The following is a 25,070-nucleotide window of genomic DNA, read 5'->3' on the forward strand; positions in this document are numbered from 1 at the left end:
CCACGCATGTCCCTGGCTGTTGGACTACATGTGAGGAAACGCTGCTACGCTATTCAGAACAGGGCGTAGGCATAGGCTAAATATAGACGCATTCATCACATTGACTAGTGTTGAAGGGAGTCTGGTGTCAGGAAATGGCGGCAATTAAAAAAAAAGCGCCTGGATCTGTATCGCTGGCTGAGCCGCGTGAATGACGCACATGTCATGTTGCCGCTGTGCAGATTTGTGTCATGGCGGAGCTGATAAGAGGGTTATTTTCCATTCATTTAGCTCCGCTGCTGTTTGCTTTGGGAAGAGACACCGCTCGCTAGTTCAGCCGTGGAGGCGACTGACGCCTTGAAGCCAAAATGGATGGGTTATGATGGACCCGGGCTTCTACGTTCCGACTTCACTTCGCGTACAGAGGCGGGGCGAGGGAGCTGGAGCGCGGCTAAATGAAATTAGCTCAGAGGGACACACTGCAGGTTTAGTCCCAAGCCTGGCAGGAGGCCCATCTAATGCAGTTAGAGGTAAATCAGGCTACTGTGATTTACTGCGCAGCAATTGTAGTAGATAAGGGTTTTTAATAAAGTGGCCAGAGTGCAAGCACAAGGTAAGGGTTTCTAATAAAGTGGCCAGAGTGCAAGCACAAGGTAAGGGTTTCTAATAAAGTGGCCAGAGTGCAAGCACAAGGTAAGGGTTTCTAATAAAGTGGCCAGAGTGGAAGCACAATGTAAGGGTTTCTAATAAAGTGGCCAGAGTGGAAGGAAAAGAAAGGTGTTTCTAATAAAGTGTCCAGAGTGGAAGCACAAGGTAGGGGTTTCTAATAAAGTGGCCAGTGAGGAAGGAAAAGGAAGGTGTTTCTAATAAAGTGGCCAGTGAGGAAGGAAAAGGAAGGTGTTTCTAATAAAGTGGCCAACGATGAAGAAGAAGATAGAAAGCGGCAAATAAATGGAGACACAAACTAGGTGTTTCCAATAAAGTGCCCAGATAGGGGGCACAAGGTAGGTGTTTCTAATAAAGTGGGCGGAGCTCAAGCAGAAGCTAACTGTTTCTAAGAAAGCATCCAGTGAGTGGAAGCACAAGGTAGGGTGTTTCTAATAAAGTGGCCAAAAGAGAAAGGACAAGGGTTCTAATAAAGTGGTCACTGAGGAAGGTAAAGGAGGGTGTTTCTAATAAAGTGGCCAGTGATTAAGCACAAGGCAGGTGTTTCTAATAAAGTGACCAGTGAGGAAGCATGAGGTAGGTGTTTCTAATAAAGTGGCCATTGAGTTTGAGGCACAAACTAGGTGTTTCCAATAAAGTGGCCAGTGATGAAGCATGAGGTAGGGGTTTCTAATAAAGTGGCCATTGAGTGAAGGCACAGACTAGGTGTTTCTCGTCAGCTCGCCGGTGCAGGACATGAGGGTCCTCAGACTGAAATCCGTGGAGCTAAAGAAACTGGAAGGTCAGGAGCTGGAGGAGGGTTTTAATCAGGCTGAGCTGAAGCTCATGCGCAGCTGCCGGAGAGCCAGCCTCAGCAATCAGGAGTTCAGCAGTGAGGTCAGGATTCAGCACAGTTTCCTTCAGCAGCTGAACAGACAGGGTGATTGCATGCATCATGCATGAAGGAGGAGAAGTAACATCATTTTCTGTGGTTATTTGATTCCCTGCTGGAAAAGGCTGGGACTCGGGTTAACCCTCAGGAGGCCCGTCTTCATTCTGGGGTAGAAAAGCGTCACACGGATCCTCTCTGACGTGGAGTTTTGGAGAGGAGAGACTCTTTTAACAGCTGGAGTGACGTATAACTATGGCCATACTGGTGCCCCGTAACCGTGGATCATGGAAACGGGCCCAGTGTAACCATGGAAATGTGTAGAACGTGTTTTGTTGTCACCAGGGAAATGGGTGTATTGTGTTGTAAAAATGAAGGTAAAATGGAATGAGCCGTAACCATGGAAATGGGTGTCGCATAACCATGAAAATTGTTGAAGCATAGCTATGTAATCGTAACCATGGAAATGGGTGTTCTGTAACCATGGAGGTAGGTTTATTGTTTTGTGGCTGTAGTGTAACTATGGAAACGGTTGTAGTGTAACTATGGTAGTCAGTGTAGCATAACTATGGTAGTGGTGTAGTGTAACTTTGGAAACAGCTGTAGCACAACTATGGAACTGGCAGTCGCATAACTATGATAGTGGTGTAGTTTAACTATGAAAATGGTTGTAGTGTAACTATGATAGAGGTGTAGTGTAACTATGGAAACGGTTGTAGTGTAATTATGGTAGTCAGTGTAGCATACCTATGGTAGTGGTGTAGTGTAACTAGGGAAATGGTTGTAGCATAACTATGGTAGTGGTGTAGTGTAACTATGGAAACGGCGGTAGCATAACTATGGTAGTGGTGTAGTGTAACTATGGAAACGGTTGTAGTGTAATTATGGTAGTGGTGTAGTGTAACTATGGAAATGGTTGGAGTGTAAGTATGGTAGTTTATGGAACTGGCAGTTGCATAACTAGTCATGGAAACCACGTAACCATGGAAATGGGAGATTTTAGTTAACCCTTAAGGGTTGAAACCACCAGCAGAGCCACCCTATATGCTGTGGTTTGGACGCTGGTCTGCTAGTCCACTGGTCCACCAGCCAAACCAGCACCAGACCAGAATGAACCCATAAGCAGCCAGTTTAGACATGGAATTCATTCATTAAGTTCACAAAGAAGAAAGCTTCAACTTTTTCTAGAATCTCTTTCACACACACACACACACACACACACACACTCACACACACACACTCACACACACACACTCACACACACACCAGCTTTAATTACCACATTGCCTCACTGTAGACAACTGTAAAATAGAGGGTTGCCATGCTGGACTCAGACGGATATACCCCTTCTGAGCTGGAGCCAAGAGCCAGTCCATTATAGTGCCTTAAATTACTGTTTTAGTCACCCAACTCCATCACACACACACACACACACACACACACACACACACACACACACACTGGGCCATTTCTGGCCGGGCCCCACTCTGCCACAGACTAGCGGACCGATATACACTGGTAAACAGGAACAAACGCACACACAGATATGGAGCACACACACACACACGCACACACACACACACACACACACACTCACACACCGGCTATGCTATTACCAAAACCTGCCAATCTAAAATCCAATCTACCCAGGTTCCCCTCCCCTCACCCCAAACACTGCTGACCCCTTCTAATGAATGCATTCAGCTACTTTAAGCTGCACCCAGTGCTGACACAGATGTGCAAATGCACACATACAGCTGTAGAGAAGTACTGCCAATAGGCGTGGGCTAGTAGAGGGGTGTATATAAAGCCCCCCAGCATTGAGCTGTGGAGCAGTGGAGGAACTGTGCTTGCTGGAATGATGGTGGTGGAGCTCCATCCAGTACTTTTGAATGGGATGAGTTAGGGAGTTGGGGATGATGAGGTGGGGTGGTGATCATCCTCCAGCATCCTGACCTCACTAATGCTCTGAATGCAATCAAATCCTCACAGCAATGTGTCTACTAAATCTAGTAGAAAGCCCTAATTCTTCTCTGGAGGCAGTTACTCCAGCAGAAGCAGGACTAATAGCCTTGATTTCAGAAGAAACAATGAATAATGAGCAGGTGTCCCAATACTTTTGTCCATGTAGTGTACTATAACCAGTTTTCCTGGCAGCTCTTCTGCGTCCTGCTGTCGCTGTGGCTCTTTTGACTAGCCGTCACACGACGTCGCTTTGTGTTGGCGTCACCTGTCACGGGCTGGTGTGTGTGCAGAATCGCTCAGACAGGTAGCTGTCCACCTGCCATGCGCAGTTTGTCACACCAGCTATGCAATTTAATGCTAATCAGGAATCAGCACCATGGCTAACCAAACACACAGCCACTGCACTGCAGCGCAGAGCCCGACAACATCTGTTCTAACGTCCAGACGCAGGGCATTCATCTCCACAAACACCTCGGAGGAACGCGTGGTGGAACAGAGTCCACGTGTTCTTCCATCCACGTTAATCTGCAACATCTCGATCAGAGCATCTAGATACAGAACGTCTAGAGCTTAGAACAAGAGCATTTACCCTCTTCACACTGGCTGAGTTCTTTCCGAGCATCTCGAAACCAAATAGAAGCATTAGAGTGATGGTTATTGGTGGAGAATGATGGTGTTTGATGGAGAGTCATGGTGTTTGATGGGTAATGATGGTCTTTGGAGGAGAATTATGGTGTTTGATGGGGAATGATGGTGTTTGGTGGAGAATTATGGTGTTTGGTGGAGAATTATGGTGTTTGGAGGAGAATTATGGTGTTTGGTGGAGAATGATGGTGTTTGATGGAGAATGATGGTGTTTGGTGGAGAATGATGGTATTTGATGGAGTATGATGGTGTTTGGTGGAGAATTATGGTGTTTGGAGGAGAATTATGGTGTTTGGTGGAGAATGATGGTATTTGATGGAGTATGATGGTGTTTGGTGGAGAATTATGGTGTTTGGAGGAGAATTATGGTGTTTGGTAGAGAATGATGATGTTTTTTTGTAGTGGAGAATGATGGTGTTTGATGGAGAATGATGGTGTTTTTAGTGGAGAATGATGGTGTTTTTAGTGGAGAATGATGGTGTTTGGTGGAGAATGATGGTGTTTGGTAGAGAATGATGATGTTTTTTTTGTAGTGGAGAATGATGGTGTTTGATGGAGAATGATGGTGTTTTTAGTGGAGAATGATAGTGTTGGTTGGAGAATGATAGTGTTGGTTGGAGAATGATGGTGTTGGTCAGAGAATGATGGTGTTGGTCGGAGAATGATGGTGTTGGTCGGAGAATGATAGTGTTGGTTGAAGAATGATGGTGTTTGATGGAGAATTATGGTGTTTATTGGAGAGTGATGGTGTTTGGTGGAGAATGATGGTGTTTGGTGGAGAATGATGGTGTTTTTAGTGGAGAATGATAGTGTTGGTTGGAGAATGATAGTGTTGGTCGGAGAATGATGGAGGCTGCTGGAGAATGACGGTATTTGCCACGTGATGTCGGGTGAACGCGCTCTTGGCATAAGCGCACTCTCAGCCTTCTGCTCAAGAGTCAAGTCCATCTTTTTCAGAGCTCGTCGGAAAAGCCATCTTTGCTCTTCCGCTCGGTGCTGCGGTGGCGTGGCCCACTCGAGCCCATGCGCTACCGAGTGGGCGATTGTGTCACAGCCAGCTCTAATGAATCTCCCTTGCTCCAGCTCAAGGCTCCTGTTTTCAATGACAATTAACCTCTCAGCACATCGACAGCCTGAGCCATTATTATGCGCTCTGCCACAATTACTCTAAATAATGAAGACAATGCAGCAAGCCTCTGGAATACGTGATCTCCCGGAGTGTGGTCCTCAGAATCACTTTCCCTCTGAACTGGAGCAAATTTACATTGGGTTCGTACAAAAGCCTCAATTTATGCCAATTTCACGCTTGTTGAAATGCACACTTTTCCGAGAACGTACAGCATTTGTTCCAGAGTGAAATGCGTGGGATTGATTGTTAAACTGTGTTTCTTGTCGTGATGTTGGATTTTCTACTTGAGTTTTACAACACAGGCAGAGAAAATAGCCCTTTTTCAGAGCTGGCTGCAGAAAAGCTCCTTTGTTAACTGAGATTTTCTCTGAAGTCACTTTCTCTGTTTGTTTTGTTACTTGCAGAAATACATGAAGAACATAAAAGCATCCACAGCTGCAAACAAGAGCCGTAGGCCGACGCAGCTCACAGCAAATAAACATCTGAGAGTGTAATAGCAACACTCCGGGTCATCGTATTTACATCGTGTAAATGTTTACTTGTGAAAACAATCCCTGGAGGGGTTGGTGATGAGGTTAAGAGCTCAGGAATGTTTATGTTTATGATTATTGCGAACAATGCCGGTGTAAACAAAGCCATTACAGCTTCAAACCACGCTTCACCGGGGACCTGACGACTGGCCCTTGTGTTAAGAAGAGGGGTCATCGGTTCCGGTCCTGGAAGGCCAGCACAAATTGGTGGTTTTCCTGCTCTGATGAATCTGGTTCAACCCGTCTGGTGTTTGCGAGGATGCAGTCGGTGTGTTTGAGCAGGGAGAGCACCAAACTGTTCAGGAGCCTGAGTCCAGGATCAGAGCTGAAAATCCTGGGCTAGAGGTTTGGTGTACTTTCAGAGGAGCTTTGCAGAGCTGTGACTTCTGTAGTTTTCCTCTGTGGAAGATTTATAAAATCAGGAGAAAAGAGAAAGTAAAATCTACATTCAACGACATATCTGATGAATCGGTTCCTCAAAACTGCCCACTGACCTTATTCTCCACCAAACACCACCATTCTCCACTAAAAAAAACATCATTCTCCACTAAAAACACCATCATTCTCCACCAAACACCACCATTCTCCACTAAAAAAACCATCATTCTCCACTAAAAAAAACATCATTCTCCACTAAAAACACCATCATTCTCCACTAAAAACACCATCATTCTCCACCAAACACCACCATTCTCCACTAAAAACACCATCATTCTCCACCAAACACCACCATTCTCCACTAAAAACACCATCATTCTCCACCAAACACCACCATTCTCCACTAAAAACACCATCATTCTCCACCAAACACCACCATTCTCCACTAAAAACACCATCATTCTCCACTAAAAACACCATCATTCTCCACCAAACACCACCATTCTCCACTAAAAACACCATCATTCTCCACCAAACACCACCATTCTCCACTAAAAACACCATCATTCTCCACCAAACACCACCATTCTCCACTAAAAAAACCATCATTCTCCACTAAAAACACCATCATTCTCCACTAAAAACACCATCATTCTCCACCAAACACCACCATTCTCCACTAAAAACACCATCATTCTCCACTAAAAACACCATCATTCTCCACTAAAAACACCATCATTTTCCACCAAACACCACCATTCTCCACTAAAAACACCATCATTCTCCACCAAACACCACCATTCTCCACTAAAAACACCATCATTCTCCATTAAACACCACCATTCTCCACCAAACACCATCATTCTCCACCAAACACCATCATTCTCCACTAAATACTGCCATTCTCTAACAAACTCCATCATTCTCCAACAGAAAGGATTCTTATCTAACAAAAATCAACAGTTTCCACCATTCTCCATTAAACACCATCATTCTCCACTAAACATCATCGTTCTCCACTAAACACCATCATTCTCCATTAAACACCATCATTCTCCACTAAACACCATAATTCACCACTAAAAAAAACCATCATTCTCCACTAAAAACACCATCATTCTCCACTAAAAACACCACCATTCTCCACTAAAAACACCATCATTCTCCACCAAACACCACCATTCTCCACTAAAAAAAACATCATTCTCCACTAAAAACACCATCATTCTCCACTAAAAACACCATCATTCTCCACCAAACACCACCATTCTCCACTAAAAACACCATCATTCTCCACTAAAAACACCATCATTCTCCACTAAAAACACCATCATTTTCCACCAAACACCACCATTCTCCACTAAAAACACCATCATTCTCCACCAAACACCACCATTCTCCACTAAAAACACCATCATTCTCCATTAAACACCACCATTCTCCACCAAACACCATCATTCTCCACCAAACACCATAATTCTCCACTAAATACTGCCATTCTCTAACAAACTCCATCATTCTCCAACAGAAAGGATTCTTATCTAACAAAAATCAACAGTTTCCACCATTCTCCAATAAACACCATCACTCTCTGCTAAACACCATCATCTTCTAACAAACACCATCATTCTCCAACAGAAAGGAGTCTTATCCAACAAACATCAACAGTTTCCAACAACTGCCACCATCATTAAACACCATCATTCTCCACTAAAAACACCATCATTCTCCACAAACACCATCATTCTCCACTAAAAACACCATCATTCTCCACAAACACCATCATTCTCTACTAAAAACACCATCATTCTCTACAAACACCATCATTCTCCACTAAACACCATCATTCTCCACTAAAAACACCATCATTCTCCACAAACACCATCATTCTCTACTAAAACCCCATAATTTTCCACCAAACACCATCATTCTCCACAAACACCATCATTCTCCACTAAACACCATCATCCTCCAGCGCACACCATCATTTTCCATCAAACACCACCATTCCAAAACAAAAATAATTGTTCTCACATACACATGAAGTGATATGATTTGTTGAGATAAAGTTTTTGCCCCCTGTATATATTAGTATTAGAGCTGCTGATCTGTGCAGTAGGTGTTTATCTCGCCAGTAAAACACTGATATCAGAATAAACACTAATAGTGTTGGAGGTTCTCCATCACTGTGTTCATCATTAGAACATCTCCAGAGTTCTCCTCTCTCATGGAGTCTAGTATTATTTAGAGTTCTCCTCAGATCAACACCTGGTTTGGTGGTAAATCAGGGCTTAATGATGGTAAATCAGGTGAGCTGCTGCTGCTGCTGCTGCTGCTGCTGATGGAGTTGAACACATCCTCCACGCTGTGCTGGCTGGACTGGTGGGCGTCCAGGAGAACCCTGGAGGAACCGAGCTCTGTTCTTCAGACTAGCTCACAGACAAGATCTCACTACTTTCTTTCTTCAGAATGAGAAGCTCTTGTTTCTCCTTTTTACTGGATTTATCTTCACCTGCTTTATCTGATCTGATGGGATCTAATGGAGCTTCTGCTGTAGGGTAATGGGGTTAGGGGTCTGAGGGCTCTGTTACAGTTCTGTATATTGTTGTTTATTTAATGTTGGTTGTTTATTAATACTATTATTATTATGAGAGATATTTGTTTCAGTTCTTGGTAAAGTTGCTCTACATCTCTTTACATTTCTTGATGAATTAAAGCAGGCAAGGTTAATTGTTCCTCTCTGCTTCATTAAAACGATACATTAGCCGAACAGATCAATATGATATACATCCATTCCTTCTTAATAAGGAAGGGCAGAAAGGTTACCTGCGATGCTCACTCTCTCGCTCCCGCTCTCTCTCTCTCTCTTTTTGTTGTATAACATGTCGTACTACCGGGGTTAATTGACCAACAACGATCTGTCACAACAAATTAGTCTGGGTTGAGGCACATTACTCTGCTAGATCATTTTACTCTGCCTGGCTGTCTCTCACCCGCTCTCTCTCTCTCTCTGCTGAAAACACCAGCAGCGCTCCCTCTATCAAATCACGCCTATTACGTTTGCTGGTGAGTTATTGAGAGTGAAAGAGTGCACCTCTGGGCCTCTGTCGAGAATTCGGATTACGCTGCTGATCGTATCCCCCAATGCGGACCCTCGCTAACCCGCCAGCTAAAAACCCTTATTACATTCAGATCAGCCCTCGTCTCTGTGTAATAAGAGTTAGGCCAGCTTAAGAGACTTGCAGAATGCTGACCAGCCCCACCAGCACAGCTTTTACCGTCTCCACAGACACATCAGACACCATCATTCTCCACCAAACACCATTATTCTCCACTAAACACCACCATCCTCCACCAAACACCATTATTCTCCACTAAACACCATTATTCTCTAACAAACACCATAATTCTCGAATAAACTCCATCATTCTTCCCAAAACACCATCATTGTCCAACAAACACCACCATCCTCTACCAAACACCATCATTCTCCACCAAAACACCCTCATTCTCCATCAAACACCATCATTCTCTATTTCCATAATTACTCTACACTCTTTTCCATAGTTACACTGTACTGATTTTCATGGTTACTCTCCACTGATTCCCGTGGTTACTCTGCACTCACTTCGGTGGTTACTTTACACTCATTTCCATGGTTACTGTATGCTCATTTCCATGGCTACACTGCACCCATTTCTGTGGTTACGCTACACTCATTTCCATGGTTACTGTAAGCTCATTTCCATGGCTAAACTGCACCCATTTCTGTGGTTACGCTACACTCATTTCCATGGTTACACAGCACTGATTTCCGTGGTTACTCTGCACTCACTTCGGTGGTTACTTTACACTCATTTGTTCCACTGTTTTCTATGGTTACTCTACACTCATTTCCATGGTTACGCTGCACTGTTTTCCATGGTTACTCTACGCTCATTTTGATGGCACCGCTACACTACACTTAACTTGACTGAATAACTTAACTTAACTGATTTTCAGGCCTACTCGTCGCTGGGGTTACGCAGCAGGTGTTTATTGTTGTTGGTTGGTAGGACAGTTGTCGTGGTAGATGTTCAGCCGTGGTTTTGATTGAAGACAGGATGCAGGTTGGTGGTGTTTTTCCCACAGGATGAGCTTCACGCTCTGCAGTCAGTCTGTGGTACGTTTCTGATGCAGGTTTGACGGGTGACCATGATAAAGTGCTTTGTGTCCGTCCTGCAGTTATTACTGTCTTAAATGTCAGAACTGTCTTCTGACGGCTGCCGAACACAGGCAGTGAGGATCTGTGTTTTTTTTCTTTTGTTCAGCGGTCATGTCTGATAAGAATTCTATCTGCTGTCCAGCTCAGACCCTTCTCCATCCTCTCAGATACAGCAGAGCACACAAAGATAACGCCTTCTTCCTTTAGAGGTGGAGCAATGGAGGGTGAAAGAGTGTATGCAATGTGCCAGACAAACACTCAGGGCCCCTCAGCGGCAGGCCGGGTGCGTGTGAGCCAGAAGGACTTGTGTGCCGTCCTTGAAAGCAGTGGAAAGATGACCGCCATCTCTCCAGAACGCTCCAGGCTCTGCCAAGCAGGAGCCCCTTCACAGTTCTTCACATGATCCGGTTCCAGAGGCTCCTGTCTAAGGGGTGGATCTACATATTAGGCAGCGAGTGAACAGTCAGGTCTTGTGATGAAGGTGATGAAGGTGCTGAAGCAGGAGAAATGGACAAGCACAAGAATCTGAGACACCAGACTGTGAGGTTCTAGACCACGACTGGGTCATCAGAACATCTCCAGAACATCTGCAAGCAGGTCTTGTGGGGTGTTCCCACAGTGGTATGCAGTGGTCAGTACCTACCAAAAGTGCTCCAAGGAAGGACAACCAGTGAACCAGCAACAGGGTAATGGACACCTATAGTTCAGTGATGCTAACAGAGACCCCGCCCACCTCACAGCTTCCAGCTTACAGGACTTGTAAAGATCTGGTGCTAACATTAGTCTCGTGGTGCCGATACCACAGGATACCTTCAGAGGTCTTATGGAGTCCATGCCTCAGTGGGTCAGAGCTGTTTTGGTTTAGTGTAACCTTCTGTAGTGTAACCATGGCAATGACTATATGGGTGTAATGCAACCATGGAAAGTGCTGTTGGGTAACCAAGGAAATGGGTGTAGGATAACTATAATATGGAAAGAAGTGTAGTGTAACCATTAAAATCAGTGCCGTGTGAAACCATAGAACGTGTGTGATGTAACCATGGATGTTATGATAGCACAACCACAAAAAAAGGGTGTGGCGTAACCATGGAAATGAGTAGGTGCAGAACTGCAGAACCAGGAGAGTGCGTGCAGGTGTTTTCACTTCACATGTACGCACTGTGCGAGGTTCCCCTGGGAACCAAATGTTCTGTATTCTGGAGAACCCTTTGTGGTCTCTTCATTATTATGATCATTAAAAGTGCAAGAAAAGCAGTGCTGAACTCGCCGCCTGGCTGAGAACGTGGATCCAGCTGTTTGTGTGTCGGTGCGCTAATGTGTTTTGGTGTGTGTGTGTTTGTGTGTGTGTGTGTATGTGTGTGTGTGTGTGTGTGTGTGTTTGTGTGTATGTGTGTGACAGAACAAGAGATAACCACAGCTTCAAGTTTGAAGAGCACATGCTAGCGTGGCGCTCTCTCGGGAGAATAGACAGTCGCACAATAGAGTTAATTAGCAAATGCTTCAATTGCTTTCAGGGACTCTCAGGTCCTTTTAATTAAGAAACACAAAAGTGTCTTTCAGAGAGAGACATGTGCCTGATGAGTGAGATAAAGCTGCGCTGGAGTTCCACTGCGCTCGCCGCACTCGCCTCAAAACATCATACAGCGGCAAACCGGAGAGGAGCATTAAAGCAGGAGCTCTAATGAGAGACACATGCAGACACATTCATTTCACTCAGGACGAGGGACAGCAATCGGACCGGGGACGCGAATCGTCCCTGTTATTAAAAATGATTCGAAAATATGTGCCTGAACCCGTCAGACCCCTCCTACCACTGGTCTCAGACCGAGCGGTTCCGGCTCCTCAGAGAGCTTCAGCAAGGCCGAGTCGGTGATGTCACTCGGAAGGAGTGTCTTCATCACTCTTTATCATCATCCTGAGCCCCATCAGCCTCCGACCCGTCCGTTAACCCCTCTGAACCTCAGCTCCACTCTTAACAATAAAGATGCGAAAAGCGTTCATAGAAGAACCGCTTTTGGTTCCACTAAGAACCATGACTGTTGGGACGAACCTTCACACATGATTGAGTGACTTAAATAGTATTAGTTAATGTAACAACGTGTGGAAACGGGTGTAGTGTAACCATAGAAATGAGTACAGTGTAGCCATGGAAATGGATGCAGTGTAGCAATGAACATGGGTGTGGTGTAACCATGGAAATGAGTGTAGTATAGCCATGGAAATGGATGCAGTGTAGCAATGAAAATGGGTGTAGTGAAGCCATGGAAATGGGTGTAGTGTAGCCATGGAAATGCGTGTAGTGTAAACATGGACATGATGATGGTATAACAGTTGGTGCAGTGTAACCATGGAAATGGATGCAGTATAGCCATTGGAAATAAGTATCGTGTGGCAACGGAAATGGGTGTAGTGTAACCATGGAAATTAGTGCAGTGAAGCCATAGAAATGGATGTAGTAGAATCTTGGAATTGAGTGTAGTGTAGTCATGGAAATTAATGTAGTGTATCCATGGAAATGTGTGTAGTGTAGCCATGGAAATGGGTGTAGTGTAACCATGGAAGTGATGGTAATATAACAATTGGTGCAGTGTAACCATGGAAATGAATGCAGTAAAATCATGGAAATAAGTGTTGTGTATCCATGGAAATGAGTGTAGTGTAGCCATGGAAATTAGTGTAGGGTAACCATAGATATGATTATTGTGTAACCATGGAAATGATTATGGTTTAACAATTGTTGCAGGTTGCCCATGGAAATGGATGCAGTCTAGACATTGGAAATGAGTGTAGTGTGGCAATGGAAATGGGTGTAGTGTAACCATGGAAATTATGATAGTATAACCATGGAAACCAGTGCAGTGTAAACTTGCAAATGGATGCAATGTAGTGACCATATATATGATTATTGTGTAACCATGGAAATAGGTGCAGTGTTACCATGGAAGTGCTTATAGTGTAACAATGAAAATGGTTGTAGTGTAACCATAGATACAGGTGTATTGTAACTACGGAAATACGTGGAGTATCACCATGGAAATAGGAGTAGACCAACAATAGTGTTAGATGTATCATTAGTGTTGTGCTTGTAAATCAGATACACACACACACACACACACACAGAGTGTGTGCTAGAACCCAGTGGTAAAAACAAAGGATCGGACCTCGTTTAGGATTAAAATAGCCAGAACCCCATCCACTACAACACCCGGCCCTGATGCCCTGATCAGGACGTCCCTGCTGAGCAGCTCTGAGTTCTGCTGTGAAGGTCCAGTAATTGTGGGCTCAGGATCCAAACACAGTGACAGAGACACTGACGGGTGACGGGTGACGGGTGACGCTCAGGACGGCTCTGATTGCCAGCTGTCAGAGATCCGCTGTGTTCTCTTCACACCACAGACATGCGGGCAGCAGCCGAGGCCCCGTCCTCTGTAGGGTGTGTGGGAACACCGGTTGGAAGCGGCTTTATGATGATTACAAACTGGTCAACTGGTCAACTGGTCGGACCGAGGCACTAAAGTCAACAGAAATCTGCAAAAGATTATTCGGTATTTCGGATCTGCGTCGTGACTTTGCTCTCTAATGGCACACTGCCAGCCCTGCCAGCCTCTTATCCCAGTGATTGAGGCTCTATTTAGTCATTTTTCTACTTCCTTCCCAAGAGGCTCACAAAGGAGGTTAATGAGGCGTGAGTTCTACAAGTGAATAAAACCTTAAACCCTTAAAAATATGTCATTTTAAAACTGCCACACTGCCTGAGAAGTGATCCATTATTAACGTCCCATAAGTGCTGCAATCTCTGTACTTACATTTTAAGGGATTTGCTGAAAGAGCTCTAGATTTCCTCACATTTTCACCCCCGAAATTCTGCTCAGTCCTTCAGTTTAAAGGAAAACTGGATTAGAAAATTTAATGAGGCTGAAGTTTAATGTCCGAGCTTTCGCTCTCTAAGTTCTTCACTCCTGAAAATAAAGGTTCTGCAGCCTGTTATTTAATGCAGTGCCATAAAAGAACCAATGTATATATATATATTGAATTTAGTGTAACCATGGAAATGGAAATATATTATTATTTAATTATTTATCAGTTCATTATTTGTAATCATTTACTTTTTTGACATTTTGTCTGGAAATAACCCCTTTTTACTTTTTCTGTCAATTTTGACTTTTTTATGATAATAATGATCAGCATGCTAATCTTGTCAGCTACATTAGCCTCATAGCTCCAAACTGAAGACGCCAACGTCAGATACCAGACATGTTCATGGCGTGTAATTTTTTCATAATTATATTTTTGAATTTATGAAAATGTATTATTATTTATATATTTATTATTATTTTATTAAATTCATTATTTGTAAACAATTTGACATTTTATTTAGAATTAACCCCCGTTTATTTATAATCTAAAATGCTAATTAGCATGCTAATACATTACTTGTTAGCCACATTAGCCTCATAGCTCCAAACTGAAGAAGTGAACGTCAGCCGCCAGACGTGTTCATAGCATGTCATTTTTTAAAATATTTTGATTATAGTGTAACCATGGAAATGTAGTATTGAATTATTTATTATTATTTGAAGAAGTATTAATTTATTTATTATCTGAAATATGTTCCTATTTTCTCACATTTTTTACTTAATAATAATAATGATCTGCGATGCTAATTAGCATGCTAATCTGTTACTTGTCAGCTACATTAGCCTCATAATTTTATTAATATATATTTTTGAACATAGTGTAACCATTGAAATGGAAATGTATTATTATTTAATTATTTATTTATTTATTATTATTATTATTATTATTATATTAAAATAAATGATTGAATTAACAATGATTTGAGATGCTAATTAGCATGCTAATACATTTGTATGTTAGCTACATTAGCCTCATAGCTCCAAACCGAAGAAGCTGGCGTCAGACAGGAGCCATGTTCGTGGCCCAGGTTGAGGGGAGGGTGTATGTTTGATTTGCTGCCACTTTAATGTCATAAGGTCAGAAAGAGAAGATGAAAACTGCGGCTTCATCACCGCCGTCCTCCTGAAGGCCGAGGCCGAGGCTTCAGACCATCACTCACTGTTTTTCCTTGGAGGAGAGCACGTATTGATTTTGTCAACAGCGCATTGATTTCTCCTCTCTCTCTCTCTCTCGTCTACCACCCCCTCCCCAAAGACCTCGCTTTGGGAAATGCTACGCCATGCCAGCAAATCTAACCCTCCAGAGAGCGAGAGAGCGAGAGAGAGTGGGCGAGAGAGGGAGCGATGGCAATGTCTCATCGCTGACAAAAGAAATATGGAGACTTCAGACAGAAAGAAGAATCGAGATGTTTGAGACTAAAAAGCCTCGACAGGGTGGTCTATCAGGTCTCGCCAAACTATGCCAAACCCCCCCCAAACCCACCAAACCCACCAAACCCCCACTCTGAATGACTCTGTTCACGTCTTAACTGGTTAATTATGTGCAGTCAGGGGCTCCTATCTATACAAGATGATTGCATTGCACCAGTCCTAGCAACCACTTGAGATACCATAGCAACCACTCAGCAAGCCACTGCTTAGAACCTGCTTAGCATCAACAAGGCAACCAGGTGTTTGTTTTGTATTGGCTCAGGAAAAAAAGATACAGAACCTCATGGCTGTACATGACAGACCCCATATGGATACCATAGCAACCACCTAGCAACTCTATAGTAACAACCTAGTAGCTGCAAAACAACAATGAAACAACCGCTTGTTTCTTTAGGGTCAAGTTTGCATGGGGTTAAAAGAAAATTGTGGATCCCCTGACTGTACATGCTTGACCCCATTTGGATACCATAGCAGCCCCCCAGCGGCCCCCATTCTTCTTTAGGGTCAAGTTTGCATTGGGGTAAAAGAAAATTCTGCCCCACTTGGCTGTACATGATGGACCCTATATACTGTGGATTTTATAGCAACCACCCAGCAGCCCCCCAGCAACCCCCATATTAACAACCTAGGAGCTGCAAAACAGCAACAAGACAACCACTTGTTTCTTTGGGCTTGTTTGGAATGTTTGTATTGGTTTAGGAAAGAAATGACAGACCACATATTGATACCATAGCAACCACCTAGCAACTCTATAGTAACAACACAGGAACAGCTTTTCAACAAAAAGGTGTGCACTTTGGGGTTGAGTTTGTATTGGTTCAGAAGGAAACTGACTGCACACAATGGACCTCATATACTGAAGATACCATTGCAACCACCCAGCAGCCCTCATAGTAACAACCTAGGAGCTGCAAAGTAACAATGAAACAGCCGCTTGCCTCTTAAGGGTCAAGTTTGCATTGGGTTAAAGGAAAATTCTGGACCCCTTGGCTGTATATGATGGACCCTATATACTGTAGACACCATAGCAACCACCCAGCAGCAACAGCACGGCAAGCACTGGTTTCTTTTGGCCGTATTTTTTGTTTGTATTGGTTCAGGAATGAAAGAAATGTGACCCCAGAACAGGGGTGCTGAAACTTTTGCACTGGTACACAGGGCTCATGGTCTTTATCCCCCCCCTCACTCTGGTGCTCTGAAGAGAAGCGCTGACCGTCTGTACTTGACTGTAAAGGGAGTGGCGTGGGTTGGCAGGTGCTGGTCGTTTCAGAGGAGCGGCAGGAGCTGTAATTACTGTACGCCTCTCTGAATCTCAGGAATCTTCCAATGCATCTGCCGCCCAATTAATTCAGCCCGTGTGCGGCGGGGGAGCGTGTGATGCGTGCGGGCTGCTGAAGCGTGCAGTACGGCTGCTTTTAGCTCCATTGTTTTGGACGCGACTCCGCTGCGCTTGGCAGCAGGCTGTTATTCCTCCTGTCTGTGTGCAGAGGAGGACAGCCGCTTGTCTCTTGCTGACAGCTCGCGCTAAAGCTGGAAGCTGTGTTTAGTCTGAGACAGATCCCGAAAAAGACCATCAACTACCCTAAAGCTCGGCCTATAGACGCAAACTCCTCACGCTTCGGAAAGTGGGACCATGATGTCTTACTGCTAATCACTACTCATCTAATACAGTGCAGTCAGTCTGGGCAAACTACACTGCATGTCCAAAAAAAAAAAGTTTGTGGACACCCCTTCTAATGAATGCATTCAGCTACTTGAAGTTGCAGCCATTGCTGATCGCACAGATGTGCGAATGCATACACACACACACACACACACACACACACACTCAGCTTGTCTAGATTGATGGTGGTGCTCCATCCAGCACTTTTGGGATGAGTTGAGGAGTTAGGAGTTAGGGATCATCCAACATCCTGATCTTACTAACGCTCTTGTCACTGAATGCGGTCAATCAAATCCTCACAGCTATGCTCCAGCTCCAAAATCTAGTAGAAAGCTCTACTTCTTCTCTGGACAGTAGAGACAGTTACTCCAAAAGCAGATCTTTTTAATAGCCTTGATTTCAGAAGAAGCAATGAATAAACAGGTGTCCCAATACTTTTGTCCATGTAGTGTCCTTAATGATTATTAGTTTAAAGGACAGGGATGTGTCACACACAAAAAACTACAAAAACAAGAAAGCGTAAAAAGCACAAAAACAATCAAGACAGCATGAACTACATGAACCTACAGCACAGCTAGAGAGTCGCCCAGGTGCTCGTTCAGTCTCAGACAATCATCTTGTTCAGACTTTAAGACTTGACCACTGCAGCTCTCTTCTGGCTGGTCTCCCTCTGCTCACTATCAGACCCCTGCAGCTGACCCAGAACACAGCGGGTCGGGTCGTCTTCCGCGTTTCTAAGTTCAGCCATGTTCAGCTCCTCCTCTGCTGCTGCATTCTTTCTTCACTGGCTTCCTGTAGCTGCTGCCCAGGTCATCAGATTCAGACCCCTGACTCTGGCCTACAAAGCCAAGACTTGACCAGCCGGCCCCTCCGTACTTAATGGCGATGGTCAAAAGCCGATCTGCACCAAGAGCCTTTCCAGCTTCAAGTACGGCTCGGCTCGACCCGCCATCCTTTAAGATCCACGGAAGACGAGCGTCCAGACTTTTTACTGTCCTGCACCGAAGTGGTGGAGTGAACTTCCCCTGGGTGTCCGAACAGCAGAGTCCAACACTCGCTGTCCTCAAACCCAGACTGAAGACCCTCCTCCTCTTCTGAGAGTACTCAGGTTAAGAGAAGAGTACTATGGTCTCCATACTGACTTGTGTTTAGTAGAGTCTAAGATTAGAGGAGCTTTGAGTATTAGTCTATTTAAACTAGCTGAGGTTCTTCTTCAGTAAACAGTGAAGCTCTTTTGTAAGTCGCTCTGGAGAAGAGCTTTGGCTAGATGCTGTAAATGTAAATGTTGTCTGTGGAAGTTCGATCTCGGGGTAGAATTGCAGTGTTTAACGCTTTCTCAGAATAATTACATACTTTCTGAAATGTTTGACTTTTTGGAATTAAAGATTTATTTCAGGGATTATCTCAGAATTATGACTCATTTTCCCACAGTTTAGACTTTTTACCTTTATACTAACCAAAATAAAACACCTACTGACTTAATCCTGAGACACTTCATCTTGAAATAACAAAAAAAATCCTTAAAATGTTGAAATTGACTTAATTTCTTAAATATTTTACATTTTATCTGGAACTAACCTTTGATTTTTTTAACATTGTGAGTTATTATCTTCTTATCTTATCTAAATATCATCACATTCTTAATTTGACTTGATCTCGACATTACGCTTTTTGACTTATTTATTAAAAATGATTTAATGTTGTTAGTTAATCTTGAAAAAAAAACATTGATTTAATTCATATTTAGACTTATTTATAAACAAAGACTTATTTTATGAAAGTCTTGAGCCTGTACATTAAATTAGCATTTTTTAAAATTGAAATAATGACATTGTCTCACAATTTTCACGTATTTTATTATCAACATTTTGACATATCTGTGTATAAATTCTTATTTTCTGAAAGGTTTGCTATTTCATCTGGAAGTAAACAATCTGGTTTGATTTTTTATTTCAAAATAATGACTAATTTTTCCATAATTTTGACTATGGATTTTGATTATCTGGTTAAAAACTACATTTACGGACTGAAAAGCATTATGGGTGCTGTTGTAGGGCTCAGGCGGTGTCCATTCAGAGCGTAACAGTGTGTTTATTATTATTGTTGTTATTATAAATGATTATTATCAGGCTTTGTCAGTCCTGGCTCCGCTCTGGGCAGGCCGCATTATAAAACCAGTTATTTAGAGTCACTTTGATGTCCTGTCTGGTTCAGGCCACAGCTGGACACAGCAGCTTGTATTAAAGACATGCTCAGAGCTCGGGGGTTCCGGAGCCTCGTCTGGGTGAGCCTCATTTGTCGTGACTGCATGTGTCTGGAGGGACGAGTCCGAGTCTGGACCAGAAACCCCCAGAGCAGCAGTGGACGGTCAGACAGTACTCTTTCAGGATAAACACCTTCCTCACTGATTCAACAGATCCTCCACCGCGGCTGATTGGCACAGCAGTACCTCAGCGAGGTGAAGCCGGAGCGCCGGCGTTTGTTATTCGTGCTAAATTGGCCGAGGGCGCTCGCTTGAGTGTTTAAACGTCTCTGTTTGAGTCGAGATCATTAAGCTTCAGCGTCTAGACGGCAACGTGTTCCCTTTCAACTGATCAAAGCGCTGTTAGATGCAGACAGACGCTGTTTCCTCTGAGGCTCAGAATGCGTTCGCTGCTCCGGAGGAGGATAAATAAGACAGCTCGGGAAGAAAAGCTTCGGAGAAAGTGGTGTTCGGCCTGCTTGTACGCTCATGACATCATAGCAGTGTTGTTGCAAATGCTAAAAACAACCAAACCAGGCCTTCTGATCTCTTTACAGTGGTGGTGAATGGAGCCAGCGTCGGTCGCCATGACTACCACACTGAAACAGCCCATAATTGATCTCCTTTCTAAACCCACCAGTAAAGCTACACAAGAGTTTTATATGGAATGGTGATGATGATGCCAGCGAGCCAGCGTCGGTCGCCATGACTACAACACTGATACAGCCCATAATTGATCTCCTATCCCAACTCGCCAGTGAAGCTACACCACCAGTCTTCAGTCTTTATATGGAATGGTGATGATGATGATGATGATGATGATGATGGTAAAATAGTGAATAGAGAATCTCAACTAATACAGTTTTCTCAGGCATCAGGCAGCGTCTTCATCACCATTAGGTGTACTCCAGTCAGCCATAACATTAAAACCACCTGCCTAATATCGGGTAGGCCACGCCTTGTGCCAGCAGAACAGCTCTGCCCCGTTGAGACATGGACTCCACAAGACCTCTGAAGGTGTCCTGAGGTATCTGGACGTCAGCAACAGGACCTTTAAGTCCTGTGAACCGTGAGGGAGGCCTCCATGAGCACCAGTGAACCTTCTGGTGATTATAAAAATGACAGAAAAGCATCTGAAGGCTCAAAATTCTATCCTCCAGAATGTCATACGACCTGCTGGCAGTGTGGGGTGTTTGAGACTATTTCCATTTCTGGTGTGTTTATATTTGATGGATTGTAAAAATGACTTGTTTTTATTGATCTACCATTAAAAAGCAGACAAGAAATGTGCAAAAGGTCCAACATCTGGTTTAGGTTCTGCAGATTCCACAGACTACAACACTAAGGGCCCTTTGTGATGCTGGTTGCTATCTTAAACCCTGCCAACAGTCTATTTACATGCCTTTCGCCTTTAAACAGCGATGGGTGCGGTGGTCTCGAAATGAGGGGTGTTCAGGTCAGTTTCTGGAGTACTGCTGTGTATCTTAGCAGTGGAAAACACAGCAGGAGCTCCACTGACTGAAAACAGCCTAGACAGACATTCGTCAACAGTCAGACGTTCGTTGCTATCTTGGCAGTGAATTGTCAACACAGGCGCGTGCAGCCCGACGCTCGTACCCCCCCCCCCCCCACGCTTTACACCACTGAAATATCAATCCACCAAGGTCAGACTGACCGCACCTGGCTCTTAAAGGGAGCGGCAGCGAGAGACACCCATGAATAATTAAGAGACTCAGTACATGACCTTTACATGAGAGTTTCGAGCCGAGCAGGGCGAATTTTTCCCCTCGTTACCATAGCAAAGACACACCGACACGCCCTAAAGATCACTAGGGTTGCTAAAATAGGGTGCTTACAGTATATGTCTGAAATGTGCTCAGCTGAAATATCATCACCATCACACACAAGACTTGCTTGCACAAGACTTTATACTGTATCCAAATTTTCTGATGAACGGACCAATAGAAACGCTCCAAAATGACCTGGAATAAAATCTTTCTACATTGACTTCCATTGAAAGTTAACAGTAACTCCTGTGAAGCTGCTGCTGTTTTGGAGTTATGAGGTTTTTGCTTGACAGTGACAATCATTCATTTGCTGATTTTGAGCTTAAATATGAAGCCAGCACCCAATGAATAGTTTAGGACTCTGAGAAGCAGCAAATTCAGGTCCAGTATAAATCCACCCCAGGTGTAGCTGCAGCAGAGCTGCCAGGCGGTTGGAGCAAAATCTTGGGGTTGATTTTTATTTTTATTTCTGGACCTGGATTTGCCACCAGTGGAGGTCGGGTGAACTTAACTGTCAATCAGGACAACATCAATCACATGAAGCTACTGTACAAATGATTGGGAAGATCTGTGGAAGATCGTTCATGAGGGCAGAATCGCTGTGCTTTATGCAAAAATAATATTTTTAGAATTATGATTATGATTTTTATCATTTTCATAAAAATACGTATTATTTATTACTTACTTATTTTAATTGTAATTTATTTTAACTTATTTATATCTATATCTATATCTCTATATATCTATAGATATAGCCAGCCCAGGCCTACAGGACAGCGTCCGTTAGCGGTTTATGCTAATGCTAACGACAGTGTCTTTTTTTTCCCCTCTTTCTGCCGCAGTGCCGTCCTGGGCCATCGTGGCTATAGCGTTCGTGGCCGTCGTGCTAGTCGTGTCCTGCTGCTTCTGCATCTGCAAAAAGTGGATATTCAAGAAGAAGAACAAGAAAAAGGGCAAAGACAAGGGCAAGAATGCCATTAACATGAAGGACGTGATAGACGGGACCAAAACCGAGGTACAGCATTTCTGTTTGTCTTCAGCACCAAACGCAGGCTAAGCAAAGTCGCTAATGCTAATTCTATACTTTGCTATACTTGTAGCATTTGTAGCGTTATGTCTAGCAGCACTATGCTAATGAGTGTTACCCTGCGTTCACACCAGCAGCGACGCGGCGCGACGAAGCAGGAAGGCCGGCCCTCGTCGTTTTTTTTTTTTTTAAGGGTTGGCGGTTTCCGGGCACAAGGAGGCAGCGCAAGCGTAGATGATGGGGGAAAATGGGCCACTGACACGACAAAGTTGAGCAGAGTTAATAATAACCAATAACCAATGAGAACCGAGCGGGATGCTGCAGGCTTGTATCCAACACTGTTCCTAGAGATGCTGCGTTGCATGTCCATATGTTTGTGGACACAGATGTGCAAATGCACTCATGCAGCTTGTCTATGGCCTGTAGAGAAGAGGTACTGCCAATAGAATAGGACTCTCTGCAGGAGCAGATCAATGCCATGAAGCTATTAGCACCATGCTGCCTAATGCCAGGCGTGGGCTAGTAGAGGGGTATAAAGACCCCCCAGCGTTGAGCAGTGGAGTAGTAGAAGAACCAGTACTTTTGGATGAGATGAGTTGTGACGCTTTTGTGGCTGAATGCATTCAAATCCTCACAACAATGCTCCACCAGCTCCAGCACCAGCTCTGAGCAGCAGAGACAGTTACCACGACAAAAGCAGAAGTTCAGAAGAAACAATGAATGAGCAGGTGTCCCAATACTTTTGTCCATTTAGCGTATCAGGTTCCTCCTAGAGACGGAGAAGAAACTCTTCTGAAATCTGGCCTCGTCACTCGCCCCGTGCTCGGCCTGAGCTAGTGTCTTGCAGCCAGATGAAACGGTTGCCGTCGGCAATAACACACGGCGTCGCCGTGTTTTCAGCGATGCTCTAAATATTCGCATGGAGTTTATCTAGAAACCATTTCCCTCCAGGATTGCTGTCTGATTTGTGGTGTGAACGGGGCGGGGCTGTGCGTGATTAGTGATAGCCATAGCCAGTAAAGTACGCCGTATTTTTTTTTTTGATGTCATTGAAAGATTAGCAATTAGCGATTAGCCACTAGCCACCAGCGATCGAGGCGCATCGGGAGGCGGGAAGTCGCTGCTGGTGTGAACAGGTACCGTTATCGTCTTGAGTTAGCGATCAGAGCCAGACAGAAGGACGAGTTTGCACATGTCTTTGTTAACGCTGTTGCCTGACTGCTGACTTTAATTACAGGATTGAAAACCTGGCAGGGTAAAAACGGCACAAAAGCCTACAGAGCCGGCTTTCTGCTGCTAATAGCTAAACGTACATGTTGTTGTGTTCTGTTCTGTTCTTTGTTGAGCTTTGTTATCTTTCTTTTATAGCAGTAGTGCCGCATATAATTATGCTGTACTATGAAGTGGTATCAACCCAGAGAAATGACGGTAGCTAATTAAGACGGTTGGGGGGGGTTGGTTTGGGATGGGCGAACGAGGGCAACAGCGCACCTCCTCCTTTTTACCGACGCAACCGCAAATTACATCCAACACTGACACTCTGACCCTGGTTTGCATACTAATTGCATTAGAACACACTCCCAGCGCCTCACTCTTCTAACACAATCATTGACAAAGTCGCCTTAATTCGCCATGTAATGACACTGACTTACAGCCCAGGCTGCAGACTGGATTCTACACACACTTCTACACTTCTACACACACTTCTACACACACTTCTACACTTCTGCACTTCTGCAGCGCCGCACTCTGAAGAGCTGATGCCATATTTACCCACAATTACCAGCTTTTTCTCACATTTGTTGCTGTTTAGTTACATATTACAAACATATTCAGCCTAAGCACCAAGACTTATTACTGTATGATCACTGTGACAGTAAACTCTTATCTACTAAATACTCAAATTATCTTTTAAAAAGTATTTTCTTTATTATACATCACGACTAACAGCTCCACTATGTGAGCTAGTACTAGCCACTTTATAATTGCATTATAGCATTGCATTTATATATGTTTCAATGTAAACATTTATTTATATATATATATTTGATTAGCTGCTGGCCAGCAAAAATTGCAAACATTTTGATATTTTTTAATGTAAAATATATATATATTATTTTTGTGGAGTGAATATTTATGGAATATTTAATGGAATATTTATATATTTGTTGTTATTTAGTTGTTATATAGTTTATAAAGCTACTAGCCAGCAAGAATTGCAAACACTGAATTTTTCTTTTATTAAAAATATATTAATATGATGTCATATTATGTAGTATAATATCATTTTTTATATTTTATAAATATTCAAATCAGTTAAACAAATAAATTGCATAATCCTACTTAGCATTGTGGTAGAAATATTTTCTATTGTTTATATATAGTAATATGTTCTACCGTAGTGCAGTATTTTGTGTTAGTAATTAGTATCAGGGTATGAGAATCAGTGCTAACAATAGCTACCCATGCTAACACTGTCACCAGCCATGTTAGATAAGATTACATCAGGTTAGATTAAGTTTGTACTTTATTAGGGTTGTTTTTTTTTTTATTGCAGAAGGTGCATCACTCACAAGTAAGGATACATGTATCAGCATAAAGAGCTAATTAGCCCACACACATTCTCCTCAGAATTACAC

The 25,070-nt window shown here is 43.5% G+C and overlaps 1 protein-coding gene across 1 annotated transcript in view; it reads left to right on the plus strand.

Moving 5' to 3' along the window:
• syt1a (synaptotagmin Ia) overlaps window positions 1-25,070 on the plus strand; it is a 140,974-nt gene that overhangs the window by 62,516 nt on the left and 53,388 nt on the right. The window contains exon 3 of the mRNA XM_072674066.1: window positions 22,247-22,419. Within this exon, the coding sequence (XP_072530167.1) occupies window positions 22,247-22,419 (173 nt within the window). The remainder of the gene's footprint in view (window positions 1-22,246; window positions 22,420-25,070) is intronic.

The sequence above is a fragment of the Salminus brasiliensis genome, chromosome 2 (assembly GCF_030463535.1).
Source record: "Salminus brasiliensis chromosome 2, fSalBra1.hap2, whole genome shotgun sequence".
In the NCBI taxonomy this organism is placed as follows: Eukaryota; Metazoa; Chordata; class Actinopteri; order Characiformes; family Bryconidae; genus Salminus; species Salminus brasiliensis.